Source organism: Melanostigma gelatinosum (genome assembly GCF_949748355.1).
Source record: "Melanostigma gelatinosum genome assembly, chromosome: 4".
In the NCBI taxonomy this organism is placed as follows: Eukaryota; Metazoa; Chordata; class Actinopteri; order Perciformes; family Zoarcidae; genus Melanostigma; species Melanostigma gelatinosum.
Genome location: NC_136637.1, coordinates 13972451 through 13990731, shown reverse-complemented (window position 1 = coordinate 13990731; position 18281 = coordinate 13972451). Strand labels below are relative to the sequence as shown.

The 18281-nt window shown below is 40.8% G+C and overlaps 1 protein-coding gene across 1 annotated transcript; it reads left to right on the top strand.

Moving 5' to 3' along the window:
• Positions 1-12154: 12154 nt before the first annotated feature.
• foxd3 (forkhead box D3) lies at positions 12155-13717 on the top strand. Its single transcript, XM_079266714.1, has one exon. It carries the CDS (start codon positions 12485-12487, stop codon positions 13667-13669), a length of 1185 nt encoding a protein of 394 aa, XP_079122840.1. The 5' UTR covers positions 12155-12484; the 3' UTR covers positions 13670-13717.
• Positions 13718-18281: the final 4564 nt, after the last annotated feature.

Below are 18281 nucleotides of genomic sequence, written 5' to 3'. Positions count from 1 at the left end.
GTTTGCAGTTGGAGGTGTCCTGCCATCATTTTTTAATGATGGTGATCTATGGAGAAAATGTTTTTGGAGTTTTAGGGGATTTTTTTTCACTGCAGTACCACGAGAATCATCAGAATGTTAAAACACATTGAAGGGTAGTCAACTTCAGTGCATTTCTGAATTTGCAGTGTGTTTCCGCGATGCTTCATTTGCATGTGTTTGTCAGGATCCAGGATCCCTGTCTGACCCGTTGTGTGTTTCCCCTGATCTCCTCTCCTCATGTGTTCTGTCATTCCCCTGTTTGTTATTGTGTGCCATGTGCTCTGTGTTTGTCCTCTGCCTCCAGACACCTCCCATGGACGCACCCTTGATTGGGCACAGCTGAGGACACTCCAGCCGATCACCTCCTGCAGCCTGACACACCAGACTCAGGGCCCACTAATGAGTCCCCTGTCACTATATAAACTCTGGGCCTGCAGTCTGGGGTTGTCATGTCGTACCGTCTTTCACCCGCTTCAACCCCGTGGGGTCCGCTGCCCTCCTTGTGTTCAACGGATTACACTCCGCCGCTCTGCCCTCGTGTTCAACGGACTACACACGCCGTCAAGCTACCAGCCCTCCGGTGTCGAGCCACGGGACTCACACCGTCGATTTGCCTACTCTCTGGTGTCGAGCCACTGGACTTCACGCCGTCGATCTGCCTACTCTGGTGTCGGACCACGGGCTCCACACCTTCACACATTCTAAATAAAACCTGTTCTATTAACTTCTGTCTCCTGTGGTCTTGTGTTTGGGTCCTACCTGTGAACTCCCGTGACAGTGTTTTCTTTATCTTAGAAGTTTGTCAAAGAGCAAAATGGTCTGCTTGATGGTTAAGTAGATTTGTAAAGTCATATATATATATATATATATATATATATATATAATCCTTAATCTATCAAGCTATGTTCTGCATGTGAAGAAGTCTCTCCTAGAGAAAGGCGATTTTCCAAAAATTCACTATTTTAACACAATATACAAAGTTTGTTTGCAGGCAGTGTTTCTTTTTTATGTTTCATACAGATCCTTTTTGCATGACCAATAAAAACTATACTCGTAATCACACGAAAGACAAGAAGCACAACATAAGTCATTAACATGGTCATAGAGTGATTAGCTTTGTAAACCACGTTGTGCTTGTTCAGAGATTAAGTTACAAATATGAAATAAGAAATCTATTCATAACTGAAATGAACACACAAGAGAGGTTCATGTACTATTCCAACTGAACTGATGAATTATCCACTGGACAAGCGGTTGGCTTGAATCTCGTTTTTTTCTTTTTATTATTCATTGTTAATTGTTTGCTGTGGATAGAGAGCTCTCTTAGTTTCCATCTCTTTCTATTCAGTTGACATTCCTGATGGGGAAAATCCGGAATTCCTAATGAAGTGCAAAACATTACATATGCAGGGAGAAATTTTTGGATCGCTCGCAGCTACAGTCTGGCAATGTTCCCGCTGCATGAATCTGCACCAGCTCCAGTGCAAAAAGAGCAAGAAACAGAAATGACATTTGCTGCACAAGCTTGAAATGTATGTAACTTCCTCAATATTATCCTTGACGGGCTTGCTTTGTTTCAAATGTGTGTCCAAACCATGTACACAGATGAATGACCCAGCAAAGGAATTCCTTCTGCTTCTCAATGAAATGGCTTGTGCGGGGCAAATTTAATTTGTGGTTTTGCCCAGACAATACCAGGGTTTGAGCAGACCTGCTATGCCCTGGAGCTGGGTGATGAAGAAGAGCAACACAGAAGAGAATGGGGCCTTTGTGAGCCTCCGAAAGTTTGAAGGCCCCTTTGCAGGATGCAGCAAAACCTGACCCAAGAGGACGAGTCCCTGTAGGAGCAAATAAGACGGGTAACTATAACACAAGTGCAACAAACACCCAATGACTAAGCAACAGAAGAAGAGCTCATTGAAGAATAAGTTTGATTCCCTGATACTGCACTACAATTCCTCTGTGTTGGAGAAACACCTTTCAGCACCTAAAACTGTGTCGGAAATGATGCAGAAATGTCCGTTTGCGACACAAAAACACGGTGAGACGATTACAGAATGCTGTCATGTTGATGGAGTGATCACTGCAGATTCACCTGTCATCAGGGCGTCCTGGTGGCGTACAGTTTTATGGTGTTGACCGTGTAATCACAATGTCACCATCCGTTCCCAGCGCCCCCGACATCCCTCTCTCTCTCCCCATTTTAGGTTACATTTCTGCTGTCTGCAGTCTAGTAAAAGCATATTAATACTCTCCAAAAATGTATAGAAATAACCTCCTGTTGTGATTTTGTACAGCCTTGTGTAAATTAAGAATATAAGATAAACATTTAGGAAACTTTTGTTTCAATGTTTGTTACTGCACAATGCATCACCAAGCCAGGGAACACTGCTGTCACAGAGTAACCAGTATATTCTCTTATTGCATTTTAGCACATTAAGCTCTTTTGTAAACATTTGACAACATTCAAAGAAGGTGTAAGGCTGCTCCAAATAACATTAGCCACATTAGCGCCACTAACACGAGTCATCTGACAGGAATACCCTTAATTTCTAGTGTAGATTGTTTTGATGGAGAATTCTAACATGATAATTGAATTTGCTGTTCCAGGTTGCTTTCTCAAGTCCTATCACATGGGCCCATTAGCCATTTAGCCCCCGCTTTGGTTCTTCAGTTGTGACATTACAGCCCAAGAAGAAGCAAAGTAACTATTAACCACAGCACTTTCATGCTTTTGGAAAATGTTTAAATGATTTGCTTGAAGCTCCTTCAGTAAACCAGAAGCCACAGGATTGAAAAAAAAAGTTTAAACCAATTGTTGTTGTTTACAAGGGGTAAAAAACAATTTATTGTATGAGTTAAAAAATAAAATAAAAAATGTATCCTGCAGGTTAGTGGCCTTTTTTCACAATTACTCACAGCAGTGATGCAATAAGGTGTGTTAATGGACAAACAATGACCTATTAAAAACATTATAATAAGTAAAAATTATATATATTTATAATTTTACATTCTGTGTTGGTGTGTTCTAATGCATGTTTTACATTAGTTGCCACATGTGTTTAGATTGGATGTAAAGAATAAAAAAATTATATTTTGATAACAATACTCACCTAATGGAAAGAAAGGTGACAAAAAAGTTTGGCCGAGGGACTGTTTGTCTGAAAGCCTATGAGTCCTATTTATACCTTTTGCACATAAAGAAGTAATTATTTTGCATCTGAAGAGCCTCTTCTACTATTTTGTCGTTGTGCTGCCAATTTTTCTACATGACATGTGACTATGGAACACATTTTTACCTGCTGTCTTGATCTTTTTTGTTTGTTTTTAAGTCTACCAATGACCCACTAACAGGCAATTTGTGATCATCCCCGAGGCTGATTTAGATTCATAACTAGCGCACTGATATTTGCAACCTAGGAATGATGCTTGCTCCATGTGCAGGTAAAAGGACCATGGCCATTTGTGTCAAAAAACATAAGATACATGCACACAGCATCCGTCTAGGACCGATTAGGTACGAAGTGTTTGCACCTTTTAAAAGGGAAATCCTCACTGAATTACCTCCTGCAGCGCTGCACTTCTCTGGAAGTGTGTGCCAATGTTAAGTTGACCAAGTGACCAGCAGAATGATATTCAATGTGAGCACGCTGCCAGGTGTCATTACAATTCCCCAATCAGTAGAGGAAAGCAGTCACACATGCCACCATCTGTTACCGGGACGACCTCACCAGCTCACCGTAATGTCCTTTACTTTACTCATAATTGAGGGACTGTCTTGTGTGTGTCAGATGCTTTTTACCATGCTTTGAACGATATCTTGTGTACTATTCAAAGTACAAGTACAATACAGCGAGAGTCGGCCAAGATATCACACATTTATTCCAAAAAAGCTTGTCCTTGTCCTAAGAAGCATGCAAAAGGCCAATAACAGATGGACATTTCACATTTAGTGTAATGCATTCAGAAGTATAAAAAGGCCTTAGATTACCATTTGACTCTGACCAGGCACAACAGATCACAGTTGCAGAGGGCTGAGGGTACATTTTGACACTGATTCACATGCAAAGAACGGATGGATTTTATTTTAACAACACTCTGAGCATTGTGGTCACTGCGAAAGATATTCCAAACAACCTCCTCCATCACTTCTCCTGCCAGCTCTGAGTCATCCTGACTTAGAGATCACAGAGCATGATTTGCAATGCTGTGGTGAACCCCCCCCCCCCCCCCCCCCCCCCCCCCCCACATTGTGTAGCACTGTGTCGGACTGGCTGGGTGTCCTCTCAGTCAAATCAAAAGTGCTTCCTCCGGCAATGTGGCAGAGCCCACTGCCTCTGGAGCCACTCATTATTACATGCGAGGGGGGACTTGTGATCTTTTTAATTATTCTGCACTTCATTTCTATCCCACCATTCAAAACGCAACATGAGAATTGATTGCCTCAAAGATCCATCTTTATAATCTCCCCAAGGCCCATAAATTATCCAACATTTTGGGGCAGGGTGGACGAGCCGTGCAGGCACAAGTAGATCCCTTTCAGAGCAGACCAGAGCCACATCACTGCAGTGTGCTGGGGGAGCAGAACTGAATGGGGCTGCTCTTTTCGCTGGCTGAAAACGGGAGGGGGAAAAAAAGTACACTTGTTATCTTGTGAACCCCTCAAACATGTAAGATAGGAATCTCTTGAATGTCAGCGACAGAAATGGAATTAACAAGAGATCTTTTTATTGTCACAGAAGGTCATTAGGCTGCCAATCGGGGTAATTATGGAAATGATCTCCCCAGCTCTTTGGAATGTTTTCCTGCTTCCATAAGGACTTGAAAGTGTTCAATCAGCCTCTCTCGTGGGAAAGTTCAGCCATAACTGCAAGTGTACCAGCAAAATCAAATTAAGCAAAGAGATTTCATTAGTATTTATAGCCCCGAGGCATTTGTAAAAGTATGGAGCAGTGGAGTAATGTGGGACTGTAGAGGGGAGAATTATTGCTTAATGACAAAGGCCATACCTAGAAGACATACACATGGATAATGAATAGGAGGACATGATTGCATCTTTAAAAGGGATTCTTGAGGGAATGTAAAATATTGATGCTTGTGTGTCTGTCTTTGGATTCCCGGCATGGGTTTGAGGGTGGTAACTTTGTTTGGGTGTTAACGGCTGTTAACTTTATTATTCAGACATGTTTAACAGTGTAGTTTAAAGTATTAACAAAAATATGAGCCAAATCCACTAAATTGTAATATATGCCCGTTTGGATTAATATAGCATCAACATATGCTGTACCCAGTGGGTTGCTTTGACCCTATGTTAGTGTTATTTATTACATTACTTTTGGGTTATTTAGTGTGCTTAATTTGAGGAACTTGTAGTTATATTATAAGTATAATTATAATATTTGATGCTACTTTATAGCTCTACTACAATTGAGAGGGAAATATTGTTCCTTTTACGCCACTACATTTATCTGACTGCTATAGTTACTTTAAGGGTCAAGATTTTACATATAAAACTTATGAGAGCTTATAAAATATGACATATTGTCATAGATTGCTTTCCAACAATAAATCCAATTAGAGCTGAAATGATTTGTCGAGTAAATGATTAGTCGATCAACATGAAATTAAAACTATTCTAATAACTGATTCATCATTTTAACATTGTTTCATGCAAAAAAAATGCCAAATATTAATGTTTGCTGCCTCTGAAAAGTAAGGATTTGCCTCTAGGTAAATGTGATGTGCATTTCTCCTTATTTCCTGATGATTTACAGACCAAACAATCTGTAATAAACCGGTTATAATCAGCAGATTAATCCAGAATGAGAATAGTCATTAGTTGCAGCTCTACTGAATGTAAAATAGTTAAGAATTAGCTGCACCTCAACTGCAACAAACTGATGCAACAGTCACAGGGACCATTCTTTTGTGTTGAGATACTTTAAGTACATTTTCTTGATTATGACTTTTACTTGTAATGGAGTCTTTTTGCAGTTGGTATTAATAGATACTTTCTCCACATTGTTATTTTTACCCAGTGTAGAATTTGAATATCATCATATACGGTCGAATAAAGATGTATTGATGTGTAGTTTAAAATCATATAAAAATGTGTTATTTAGTAAATAATCATGGATTTGGAATGTAAATATGTCCCTCTGTGTAATAAATCACATCATTGTCTGCAGCAGAGATTCAGGCCCAAATTAAATGAAGTCAGATGTGCAGTAAATTGTAACACCTGATTTGAATCATTGGGTCTATTCAGTCCACTTAACCTCTGAGTAATTGACAATTTAAAGGTGTAGTCCTTAATTTCAAGAGACAGCACAGTGACTTTGATTAGGATGTGGGATATTCACTTCCCCACTCGATTAACAGACACCTTTTTATAAAGCAAATAAGGGGATGGAGTACAATCTATGCATTAGAGGAGAAATATTAGATCATTTGCCTTAAGGTGATATCATTAGGCCTTTATGCGAATAACGCATTTTACAGATTACTCGTGATATTACGAAACACTTCAGGATACATTGTAAAATAGCCACTTTTTAACATAAACACACATTTCGGTCAATCGAAATCAAAACATCATTCCTCTCCAAGTCTAACGCTTTATTTATCTCCTCCTCACCATCATCTTCTATAATTCCTATAATAAAAGTGTCTTTGTGAAGAATTTGACAGATTATGTGAAGGAATATTATTATGGGCAGGGCAGGCGGGGATGTAGGAGGTAATTATGTGTGATGTTACATATATGCATCAATAGGCAAGGGGATATTGAGTCAGGGGTCATACTGAGTGAGAGTTTCTTTTTGATGTCAACAATGTGAAAAGCTACTTCACATGCAAACATTAAGGTTAGTTGCAGGGGAGTCACAACATTTAACACCTTTTTTGGGAACCTTGTATTGGATTTTGGTTTGGATTTTGTTTTGTTTTTAAACACAAATTATAATTTTTCCTGTTGGATAGAGCATCAGTGCACCATAAAATATATGTCAATGTTTGCTTATTTTTGATGACAAATGACTATATTTTGCTCCTAAATATGATTTTTATTTATGGACAAACACATTTCTGGCGACTTCTGTTTCATTTTGTTCCTGGTCACTATATTACCACAACCATTTGACACCCTCTGGCATGTATTAGCACATCGTTAACAATCGTTTTATGCAGACAATGATTTGGTGCAAAGCCAGGCTGCCTCTGTTTTGACACCGTGTTAAATGCCCGCTATTGAACCAATTTGCACTGTTTACAGCCTGAATTGCTGCAGTCACACAACGTGGTGATAAACTGATGTGCAACTCTTCAACCTCGATCTGAATGACAAAAAGCCTACAAACTGGGTGACATCGCACGTATTTAACAGATACACATTGGGATGGTAATCCGGCTGCATTTAGCGGAAGGTGTCACTTTCCCACCAGCACCCGCGAGGAGCATGTAACGTGCGGCATCCCCCGGGGGGCTTCCCACCGACGGACGCCCGGAGAAGAGGAGCGATGGACGGGCGGAGGGGCTGCGTGGACACGGTGCAGCGTGTTTGTTAGTGGTTTGCAGAATCGGACACATACAAGTATATTTTTTAATGAATGAATTATGTGAAAATGTATATTTCAATTGTCCTTCAAATGACTGTTGTTTTAACTGGAAAATAGCATTCTAATCAAAGATGGTGAGAATGAGAGAGGGGGTTTGAGACCATTCGCCAGTGTGAGCACATATTCGTTAAGGTTTTTCATAACATGTTAAAACATTTTGACAATATTTGACGCCAGACACTTATTGTAACAAGGACGATTCATTTCGCTGCTTGTATTAGATTTCACACGCCACAAAAATCAGCTGATGAGATGCTTTTCACAGAAGGCCTCCCTCTCAATCATTTCTAAAACGACGAAGCGAACTTAAAGGCCAACAACTTGCAGATGGTGACACCTAGAAAGGCTGCAAGAGGAGACAGGCCCCAAAAGAGCCTGAAGACCTCAGACTGATGACAACGTGAAAGAAATGTATTACTCGTCAGTAAAATATATAGATGAGGGTCGCTTATAGGCACAGACCGAAGTATCCACTTGTCCACTGATTCTGCCTAATTTTATATCTTTTTTCACTGACATCAGCAGCAACACCTGCAAACAATAATTAAGAAGATGGGTCACCAGTCAAATCAACTGGAAACAGTTTTAAACATGCTATTGTAATCCATACTGTGAAGCATGAATCCAGGCCTCATCATAATATAATCTATCTCAACACAAAGATATGAACAACACTAAAATCTTAGGTCAGTTAAGACATTATCCTTCTCACCTGCTGTAATCTGCTGCATGGTGTCCAACAACACATGCACGCGCATGGATCAGTGTCGTCTATTTGGGGCCCTTTGTGTCTGTGAGAGATCTGGCTCCGGCTGATCCTGCAGGTTAAAAATGGGCTCCATCATATTGTTTGACAGAAACTCGCAGGTTGATAGAGTGGATTCTTTAAGAAGAGCTGAAAATGGTGATTCCCATGGAAGAGTAACGAGGTTTCTGCAGAATTCACATTGTCGACCATGTACAATTATTTATTATTTATAGGCTATGAAAAATATTTCATACAACATCGTGAGGCACAACTATTTGCAGATATGGTGAGATTATTTTTCTCAATCATTTTTTAGATCAACTTGTTTTATTAAATCTGACAAGCTGAAGATTTTGGCTACTGGTGTAAGATAATTAACATAATGGTCGTAATTAGATGCGGGCTAACAATGCCATTCATTTATCACATCGTTTTACAAGCTGTTGCACCCAACTGCTCGCTCACCTAATTCATGAAATGAGTTGCCTTTCAAAAAATCAGATTTTACAAAGCGCTGATTTTGATGCAAGAATGTGAGTTTTGGATTTTGATTAGCCTAGCGTTTTTGTATTTTCAGCACTTATCATATGTGCAGATTATGTAAAATGGTATCAACAATTTTAATGGACGATTTCACAACACAGGAAAAAACAAATATTTAGAAAGCTTTTTGAAGAGCGAGGTCAAAGTCCATCCAATCCACCTTTTCCACATTTCACTCACACATAAAAATTATAAATGTCTCAAATCTTCTCAAATCTTCACAAGTCAGTCCCATATTTGGTCTTAAGGTCTAAAAAAAGACATTAGAGGGCGCACTGGCCAGGTTTTGTCGAGTTTCTTTGAAATGTTATTAAATGGAAATTGTTAAACAGAAATCAGAGGCCTTAAATACTGTTACACTAAGGCCAAAATATCGACGCAAGTTGACTTAAAATGGAAACCCGTGAAAAGATCTCACCACTATTTACGACTCCCCCCCCCCCCCCACAAAAAAAAATGTAATGAATGAACAATATTTAGCATCTCAAACCGGCCCCCCCATTCATCTTGACAGTATAGTCTGAAGCGTCCGCTGAAGTGTCTTTGAGCAAACACCCTGTCCTCCTCTGCAGGTGACCCTGACCTCTGACCCCATGTGAGACAGCAGGAGAATCCTACAGTGGGACAAGAGAGGCAAAAAAAAAGTCTCCCTCTCAGGAATCACCAGAGCATCACATTATTATGATCACAATTATTTGTTCGGTGACCTTGCTGGTAGTTTGCAGGGATCACATGTGGTGACTGTTTCCTCTCCATCACCTGTGCTGCTGCTGCTGTCTCTTCTGTATGCCCCCCCCCCCCCCCCCAAATGGTTTCATGCCGGAGTGAGTTGGCTTATTATACTAAAAGGTTTTGTCGCGCTAAGCCGTGCATGTGTGCTTAAAACGTACATTTCATTAACAAACTGCGGAGGAATAAAAGCGGATTTATGAGGCTTCAAAAGATCACAGGAAGGACGGGTTTGAAACCCTGCTGTTGCAGTCAGGTTATATCAGCAGTTACGCCGCCTTTCACACAACACTGCGAGCATGGGGTTTTTGTTTTTTTAAAGGAGGCAGGCTGCACCTGTCTCTCTCCATACACACACACACACACAGACTCTTAGATCAGTGGGTCAGAATCGTTTGGCTCTCTGACTTGATTCCTTCAATGAAATCCTTCAAAATAAGAAAATAGCAACCATGTGTGGCTCATAAAGCTAGTTTATTTTGCAGCTAAAAACAGTTCATGCTGCATTTTAAAAAAGCACGAAAAATCAAAAAAGACTTCAATGTACTTATGTTGCTATGGATAAATGTAAGAACTGTGTCAAATCAGCGGTTCACAAGAGAGAAAAACACATTTTAATTTGATCAAACCCCCCCCCCCCCCCCTAACCAACACAAGTTGCTTATTCTGATTTATGGGCCCGAAAAAGCCATGAAACTAAAGAGAAACAAATAACCTCCCTAAATACACACGCGCCCCGCGGATAAGCAGGATAAAAGTTGATGTCGACTCTGGTTTCATCTGCTAAGTAGTCCGTATTGACGGACCTCCAGATCACACAGGTCACAGAGATTAACACCAGTCTAATCAGAAGACATGTTTCCCTCCTCTGACCCATACGCGCGTTATTAATGATAGCGTTTGATTAATCCGACTTTCATCCCGAGAGCAGAGGTGTCGGAGGTGGCGCGTGAAGCAGCACCTCTGTGCGCCGCTAAAGGTAATTAAAGGATCACATTCACTTCATAAGATACAGAATAACACTGATGGGATTTTAAAGAGCAGTAAAATGCTAAATGAATTCATGAAAATGCAATTTTAGTTCAGATACCTTCAGTTTGCTTCATGTGAGTTGATCAATTAATAATTATGTCATTAATAGGTGACATGTGTAATGTATTGAAATGTAACAATAGTGATAATAATGGTTGTATCAATAATAATAATAATAATGATCCCAAATTAACATGCAGCCTCACTCTGTTTTAAATTAGCTTGTATCTGAGAAATAATCGTGAACATCTATATTTTCAATTTATTTATATGTTTAAATCTATTCAATTAAAGCGCAGTCACCAAACTGACTGGTGTATAATATACATATTTTTATTAACGTGCTAAATGACTTCCGATAAAAATCAATCGAACGTGTGGCACCTCGCAAAACATCCGAGTTGTAATTCCTATACTGTTAATTTTACGGCACATTTCTTCGCTCACTTTGAACGCTGTACGAAATCTTTCACTATTTTTCCCAAATGTTCCCACACAGCGGAGGAAACCCCTCCGCATTGGCTCCGACGTCCCCTCCCCGAGCCCAGCTTACCTTGTGAATAAATGCTCTCTTTGCATTCACCCGCTGACCGCATTTCCTACTTTTTTCAAATGCAAAACCGTGCAGTGATTGGGGTCGTTAGCACCTCTTCCAAACTCTTAAGGAAATTCTTTATTCTCTCCATTCATAGTCGCCGGTGCCGCTGGCCGCCGCGGCTGCTGCTCAATATTCTCCCCACCTTCGGCTAATCCTGCGGGAATAAATATACTTGAATTCATGCTTTGCATTCGTAGCTCGGATCTACACGGCGGACTGCAAAACTGGAAATATCAAGGCATGCTGAAGAAAGCACAAATGTTGAATCCTTACGCACTGACAACGTCTCCAATACGATGAGCAACATGCACGGGAACTAGTTTCAAATAAAGTGAGGAAAAAAATCCATGCACGCACAATAACAAAAACAACAACAACACATAGGGCCTTAAATACGTTAAAGGAGGACTATGTGAACTTAGCTGTCGTCGTTTTCATTCTGCAGCTTTCAGCAGTTTGCCTGAGCAAAGTTATAGGTTTGTATTGTTTTTGCGCCGCCACGTTAATGCGCATCAGATATTTCAATCATGCGGGCCAATTTTCTCTCCCCCTCCTCCTCCTCCTTCCTCCGCCACCGTTAAATGGTCTATGACGGACGAACACAGAAATCAACGGAAAGCAGCATTGCTGATGTCCCATTGTTGACAAATCCATGAAACAACTCCAGTTTGCATGGTTTAACAGAGAGGAGAGGAAGGAGGGAGGAGAGGAGATGAGAGGAGAGGAGAGGGGGCGTCTGTCGTCACCAGACCACGTGTCCTGCGCTGATCGTATATCTTATACTGGGAAAAGTAATCTATCAGACAGTCCTTTTAAAAGCCCCGGCCTTTAAAAGCGGCATGTGTCACCTCGACTTGGTTCTCCAAATATCGCTCCTGTAGGAAATATACGCACCGAGAAGGGACGTCGGAGCGCAGAACATCCCCAAACAACTTCGAGACAAGACTCGCCGCTTCGCGCAGGCCTGCTCACTTACCGAGTGGAGACATATTTGGAGAAGTTGAAGTTTCTTTGACTTGACCGGCTTGCTGCCGGCTCCATCGCATTTAGATTTGTTGGAGACGACCCGATCTCTTGACAGGAGAGCCCAGAAGTCCAGCAGTGTGCGCGCGCGCTGACCATCGACACCCGGCTGCTGTGGCTGCTTTTGGCTCCATAATTAAACAAACAAAAAAAAAAGTATAAGTAAGCCGTGAGATGACCCTGTCTGGAGGCAGCGAAAGAGCCAGCGACATGTCCGGCCAAACCGTGCTCACGGCGGAGGACGTGGATATCGACGTGGTTGGCGAGGGAGACGAGGAGGGCATGGAGAGGGCGGACAGTGACTGCGACAGCCCGGTGGGAGGCATCCTGCACGACCTCAGAGGAGAAGCGGGCGACGAGGAGGTGGAGGACGAGATCGATTTGGAGAAGGAGGAGACGGGGTCCGGTGGAGGGAGTCCGTGCTGCGAGAGCTCCGGAGAGGGAGAGACGGCCACCGGAAAGGGAGAGGGTCAAGACCAGAGCGCAACGGGAGGCGGGATCCAGAAGCCCAAAAACAGCCTGGTGAAGCCGCCTTACTCCTACATCGCGCTCATCACCATGTCCATCCTCCAGAGCCCGCAGAAAAAGCTCACCCTCAGCGGGATCTGCGAGTTCATCAGCAGCCGCTTCCCGTATTACCGGGAGAAGTTCCCGGCGTGGCAAAACTCCATTCGCCACAACTTGTCCCTCAACGACTGCTTTGTGAAAATCCCCCGGGAACCCGGGAACCCCGGCAAGGGCAACTACTGGACCCTGGACCCCGCCTCGGAGGACATGTTCGACAACGGCAGCTTCCTCAGGAGGAGGAAACGGTTCAAGAGAGTTCAGCCGGACATGCTCAGGGACCATACTGCCCTCATGATGCAAAGTTTCGGCGCGTACAGCCTCGGGGGGCCCTACGGGAGGCACTACGGGATCCACCCGGCTGTTTATGCCCATCCGGCAGCTTTGCAGTACCCATACATCCCGCCTGTGGGACACATGCTGCCCCCGGGCATCCCTCTCATGTCCTCGGCGGAGCTGAACAGGAAAGCGTTCAACTCCCAGCTCAGCCCGAGTCTTCAAATGCAGCTCAACAGTCTGAGTACTGCGTCCATGATCAAATCCGAGCCTTTAAACAGACCGTCTTTCAGTATAGAGAACATCATCGGGGTCTCCAGCGCCTCCTCGGTCTCACCGGGCGCTGCTTTCCTGCGGCCTCCGGTGACCGTTCAGTCGGCCCTGCTGAGCGCTCAGTCCCTTTCTCTGACCCGGACCTCAGCCGCAATCGCGCCCATGCTCAGCGTGCCGTCAAATATGCTTTCTGGACATGTTTTACCCTCAGCAGCAGCGGCGGTGTCCAAATGGCCGTCACATTGACTTTATACCATGAGAAAATAAACTCTTATTTTTATATCGAGACGTTATTATTACAGGCGGGAGGGGAGGGGGTGGGAACAGCACAAATCAATGGGCAACACTGGACTCTGTAGCCAATGTAAAGACACAGAGAAAAAAGAAAAAGGACATATTTCTGTACAGGTAATATTTGTAAATATTTGTAAAAAAAAAAAAAAAACGAAACAATTTTACCTGTCTTTTCTTCTCATTTGTTCCTGTTTGGGATCTGTGATTTTCTTTTTTGTATCGGAAGCTCAACTGGACACATGTTTTGCTTCCTTTTCATATGAGACACAAAAAGCTTTGAAAAGTATGTTTATAATAATAAAAAATATCAAATATATGTAATTCTATGTAGCTATGTGTTGTAAACTGAATTTATTTGTAAATAAATCTAAGAAAGAATTAAATCAATTTTCTTGATGAACATTGCTAAATTGTTTGACAACAGATTTACTGAGAAACATATTCGAGCAAATATTATTTTATATAAATAACCTCTCACGCTATAATGGCAAGAAAGTCAAAGACAAGGCTATTTAAATTTTAGATGTAGGCCTAGATATTATGAAATTGTCTGAATATTATGGGCTTAAATTTACTAAGAATGTTCAGGCTTACTAATTATTATTATCATCACATTTTTACGGTGTTTAAAGTCTACAATTTTAATTTGGGCTTTTTATGTTTCATTTTTAATCAGGGTATTATTATAATTAAAGGAGTTTTTACAGCTAAACAGTCAACCATATTAACCATTGTCAGTATTAGATATATTTTTAGCCTGCATCGCAACATTATTTCGAGTTTAAATAAAAATTTGAATGACTCTTTTAATTAAACAATATGTGTTGCCGATAAATTCGTTTTTTTAGGCTGATATAAATCTCACATCATATTTTAGATGTGCAGACAAACCGGCGTAAACATATGAACATTTAGGGGTGAATAATAAAACCGTTGTTTTTCAAACTATATTTATGGTTGTTTCCTGATAATGGTCTCTGACTGGAGGTCACAGTTGAGACACCTTTTAATTCACCATTACATCACTGCTCGTGTCGTTTTACAGGATATTCTGCGGCTTGGCTTCTATAAAGGTAACAGCTTCGCAGTTGTGTCTGGCTAATCACTACGCAAACAGCAAATGGTGATCGGGTTGATGTGTGTGAGCGTGTGTGTGTGTGTGTGTGTGTGTGTGTGTGTGTGTGTGTGTGTGTGTGTGTGTGTGTGTGTGTGTGTGTGTGAGTGAGGCGGTTCGGCGCTATATATATCTGATCCCCATGAGAAAGAGAAAGGAGCCTCTCTGCTTCAATTCACTTTCAGACACCGAAGAAGGTGCTGATGATGCAAAAGGCTTCTCCAATGTCACCGTGGTATTTCATTCATTATTATTGAGCCATTATTATTAGCATGATATCATTATTAGGATTATTATTATTAATTGTAACATAGTCGTACAGTATGATATTACTATTATAGTAGTTTAGTATTTATTTGATTGCTAAACAAACTCGGTTTTTCCCCGTTGAGTATCCTCAAATAATAACACTTAATATCACAGAAAAAAATAGAATTGTAAAAAATATCGGCTATGTCTTGGGTTTTGGATTTCTGTCGTTATGTTTTTCTCATATGAATTTATGTCTTAAATATTCACATCACTCGAAGAGACAGTTCAAAGAGGTTGTGAAAGAGACGTGCAGGCACCAGAGGTCACTTTCAGGGTGCAGTCACAAAATATAATTTATATTTAGGGAATATGCGGAAAAGCAATATGGGAGTTTGTCAAATGCAGCTCTGTGTGTGTCTTTTTAGAGGAGTATTTGAAAAAGAATTTCCAAAAGAAAGCATCAAAGCATTCAAACAGGAAACGTGCGCTTAGTTAACACGTTTATAGTTGTCATGTCTGTTATTGGATTTATTTCAGTCATACCATTTGTGTGGTTACAGAAACGGGTTCAGTCTTCACAAAGCAGGGTCCCTCAGCGAAACTCTTCTGCTCACATGCAGTAAAACTGCAGTGTGATGTCTCTGTGTGTGCTGTGATGTTGCAGCATGCAGGCTGACATCACCTCGGAAGAGATTCGAGCCGCTAGGGGGCGTTAAGTGACACCAGGCTCTATATTAGGGATTTCAAAAATCAAATAAATATTTAGGAAGACACAACAACCTGAAAACATTAAGGATACACCTTACCACACAATCAAGCAATCTTTTTTATTTATTTAATCATCTTGTACAATCATAAATGGATACATCTTCTAGAATATACATCAGAATTGATTTTAAGGAGGACAACCTGAAATAAATTTAAATCTGGTCCAATCGTTCATTTTCATTGGCAATAGTTGATGAGCGAAATTAATATGGTAAATATTCGTATCCTTATGCCCCAGCAATCACAATATGCCCACTGCTGGTATATTCAGTTAAAATATGATTCATCTTTGACCAAAGACAGGGTTTCAGGAGCAGACGATTGGAAGACACAACGTTGAAATGTACTTGACTCCACGTGAGCTTAAACTAAAAAGTGTTGAAAAAAAATACAAAAGCTGTACAACAGGTGATAAGGAGGTATTCAAATATGAATTTAATTGTGCGATAGACAAATATATTTTGTAGCCTACCAGTTTACCTCGCTGCAGTTTGTTTAAACCCATTAAGGAAACCGGCTCCTTCATGCCGTTAACCCATTTACAATTTCTTTACCGTAAACGAAAGCTTCACGTCATTATGTCAACAACAATTCAATTTGCTCATTGGAGCAATGCGCTTATTTGAAGAGCAAACAGTCGCACTCGCGCGCACGCACACACTCGATAATGACCTTTGCGCATGCTTGTGCACAGGTGTAGGGAAGCCTGGACTGTGGTTCCCACAGCTCTATACCAGCCAGTCTATATTAGTTTCAATCCACAGTCTTTTAAAAATAAAGTCCACATTGTGTGTTTGATTGCTGACTTGTTTTACCAACAAGTGAACTCAGATACAGAGCAGGAAATAAAAGAGGAAACATTGAAATAACATGACAAGTTCATTTAGACTTTAAATCATTCACAATTCTTGACAAGTATATTAAAAAGTTGAAACAAATCAGTGAGTTTTTTGTTGATAATGTGGGTGTTATTTGTTTTGCACACCTGTAAATATACCTTTGTGTCGGCCTAAGTAGGAGAAAGTTAACTTTGATCTTGTTAGAAACATCCATAAAAGGTTTGTTCACTCATCCTTCAAATACATCAAGTTATCATTAATGCTCATCCTATTAATATGCATATATAGTTCATATACCTTCAAAAATAGGGAATTTGGGGGAGTTTTGAATATCGGGAATACAAAGAGACACAAAAATTTGTATACACATCAGTAAATTAACTTGGTAAGGTGATTCAGAGGCGGAAGAATGTGACCTCCCCAAAGGTTACCATTCTCTGGCCCACATATCTCAGGAAAAGTAAATGCATACTGCTAAAAAGGTAACAATTTCTCTCATGAGTATACCCACAATCATTCCTTCTTTGTGATGAGATTCATGCTTGGACAGAGTTTCAGTACACCTGACCCAATTGAAAAAAAAAACAGATGATCGCTGTTCGTATACAAACACATTAAAGCTGGTGAGAAGTAGCTGTCTTAACACTGAAGCAGACACATGCACAAACTAGGAAGGTGTCAAATAATCACTGTGAGCATAGCTAGTTGGGGAATAACTTGAACAGCAGCACGAACAATTTTAAGAATGTCTTTTGTCCACACACCAAATCAATAGTTGCTGTAATGCTTATGCCACCTGCAGTGTGGCGTGTCAGAGTGACTCTCAACAACCAATGTAAATCTAGTTGACCAAAATTAACTTGGCCACAAGTTCTGTCCTGATCATATCAGGATTTTTATCAACAGATGGAATTGCCCAGTTGTCATGGAAATACAGATGTTTTACTATCCATTTCAATATTAACTTAAAGTCAACATGGATGAGGAGTTTTTTTTTACTTCAGTTAAGAATGAACTTTCACACTCATTTGGTTGTATAGTTCCACTCTCATGCCGAAGTATCACAATCATGCTGCTTTGACACAAAACCTCAGACAGATGTGAAATACCTGTTAATGCATTTTATAATACTGCAGGATTTCCAAAACAATTCACTGATGATACCATGAAGATTAAGTTTTGAATTATGGGTCTTTATTTGGTCTGATGTTAACATGTGACAAAATAGCAGAAGTTCAGCAAACTTGACTGTTTATATGATAGACGACAATGACATTGGCAAGCAAGGCCCAGGCCTCCATAATAACTAGGTCATCTTCCACCACAAGCTATAGCCTTCTTCTGGGCGGAGACCACAGACAGTAAATGTAGGTACAGCAGTTACTGAATATTTAAAAAGGCATAGAGATGAAGCAATAAATGACAAAGTAAAGCTGGCGTGGCCAGGCATTAATAACTAATGGGTACCAGTGAGTTATAGGCTGCTGCCGTTGTAATGAAAGTGTCATTGCAAATCAGCAGTTGGCCGAGGTTATTATTATTTATGCATAATTGATGCCGGAACCACAAGAAACATGTCTCACCCAACAAA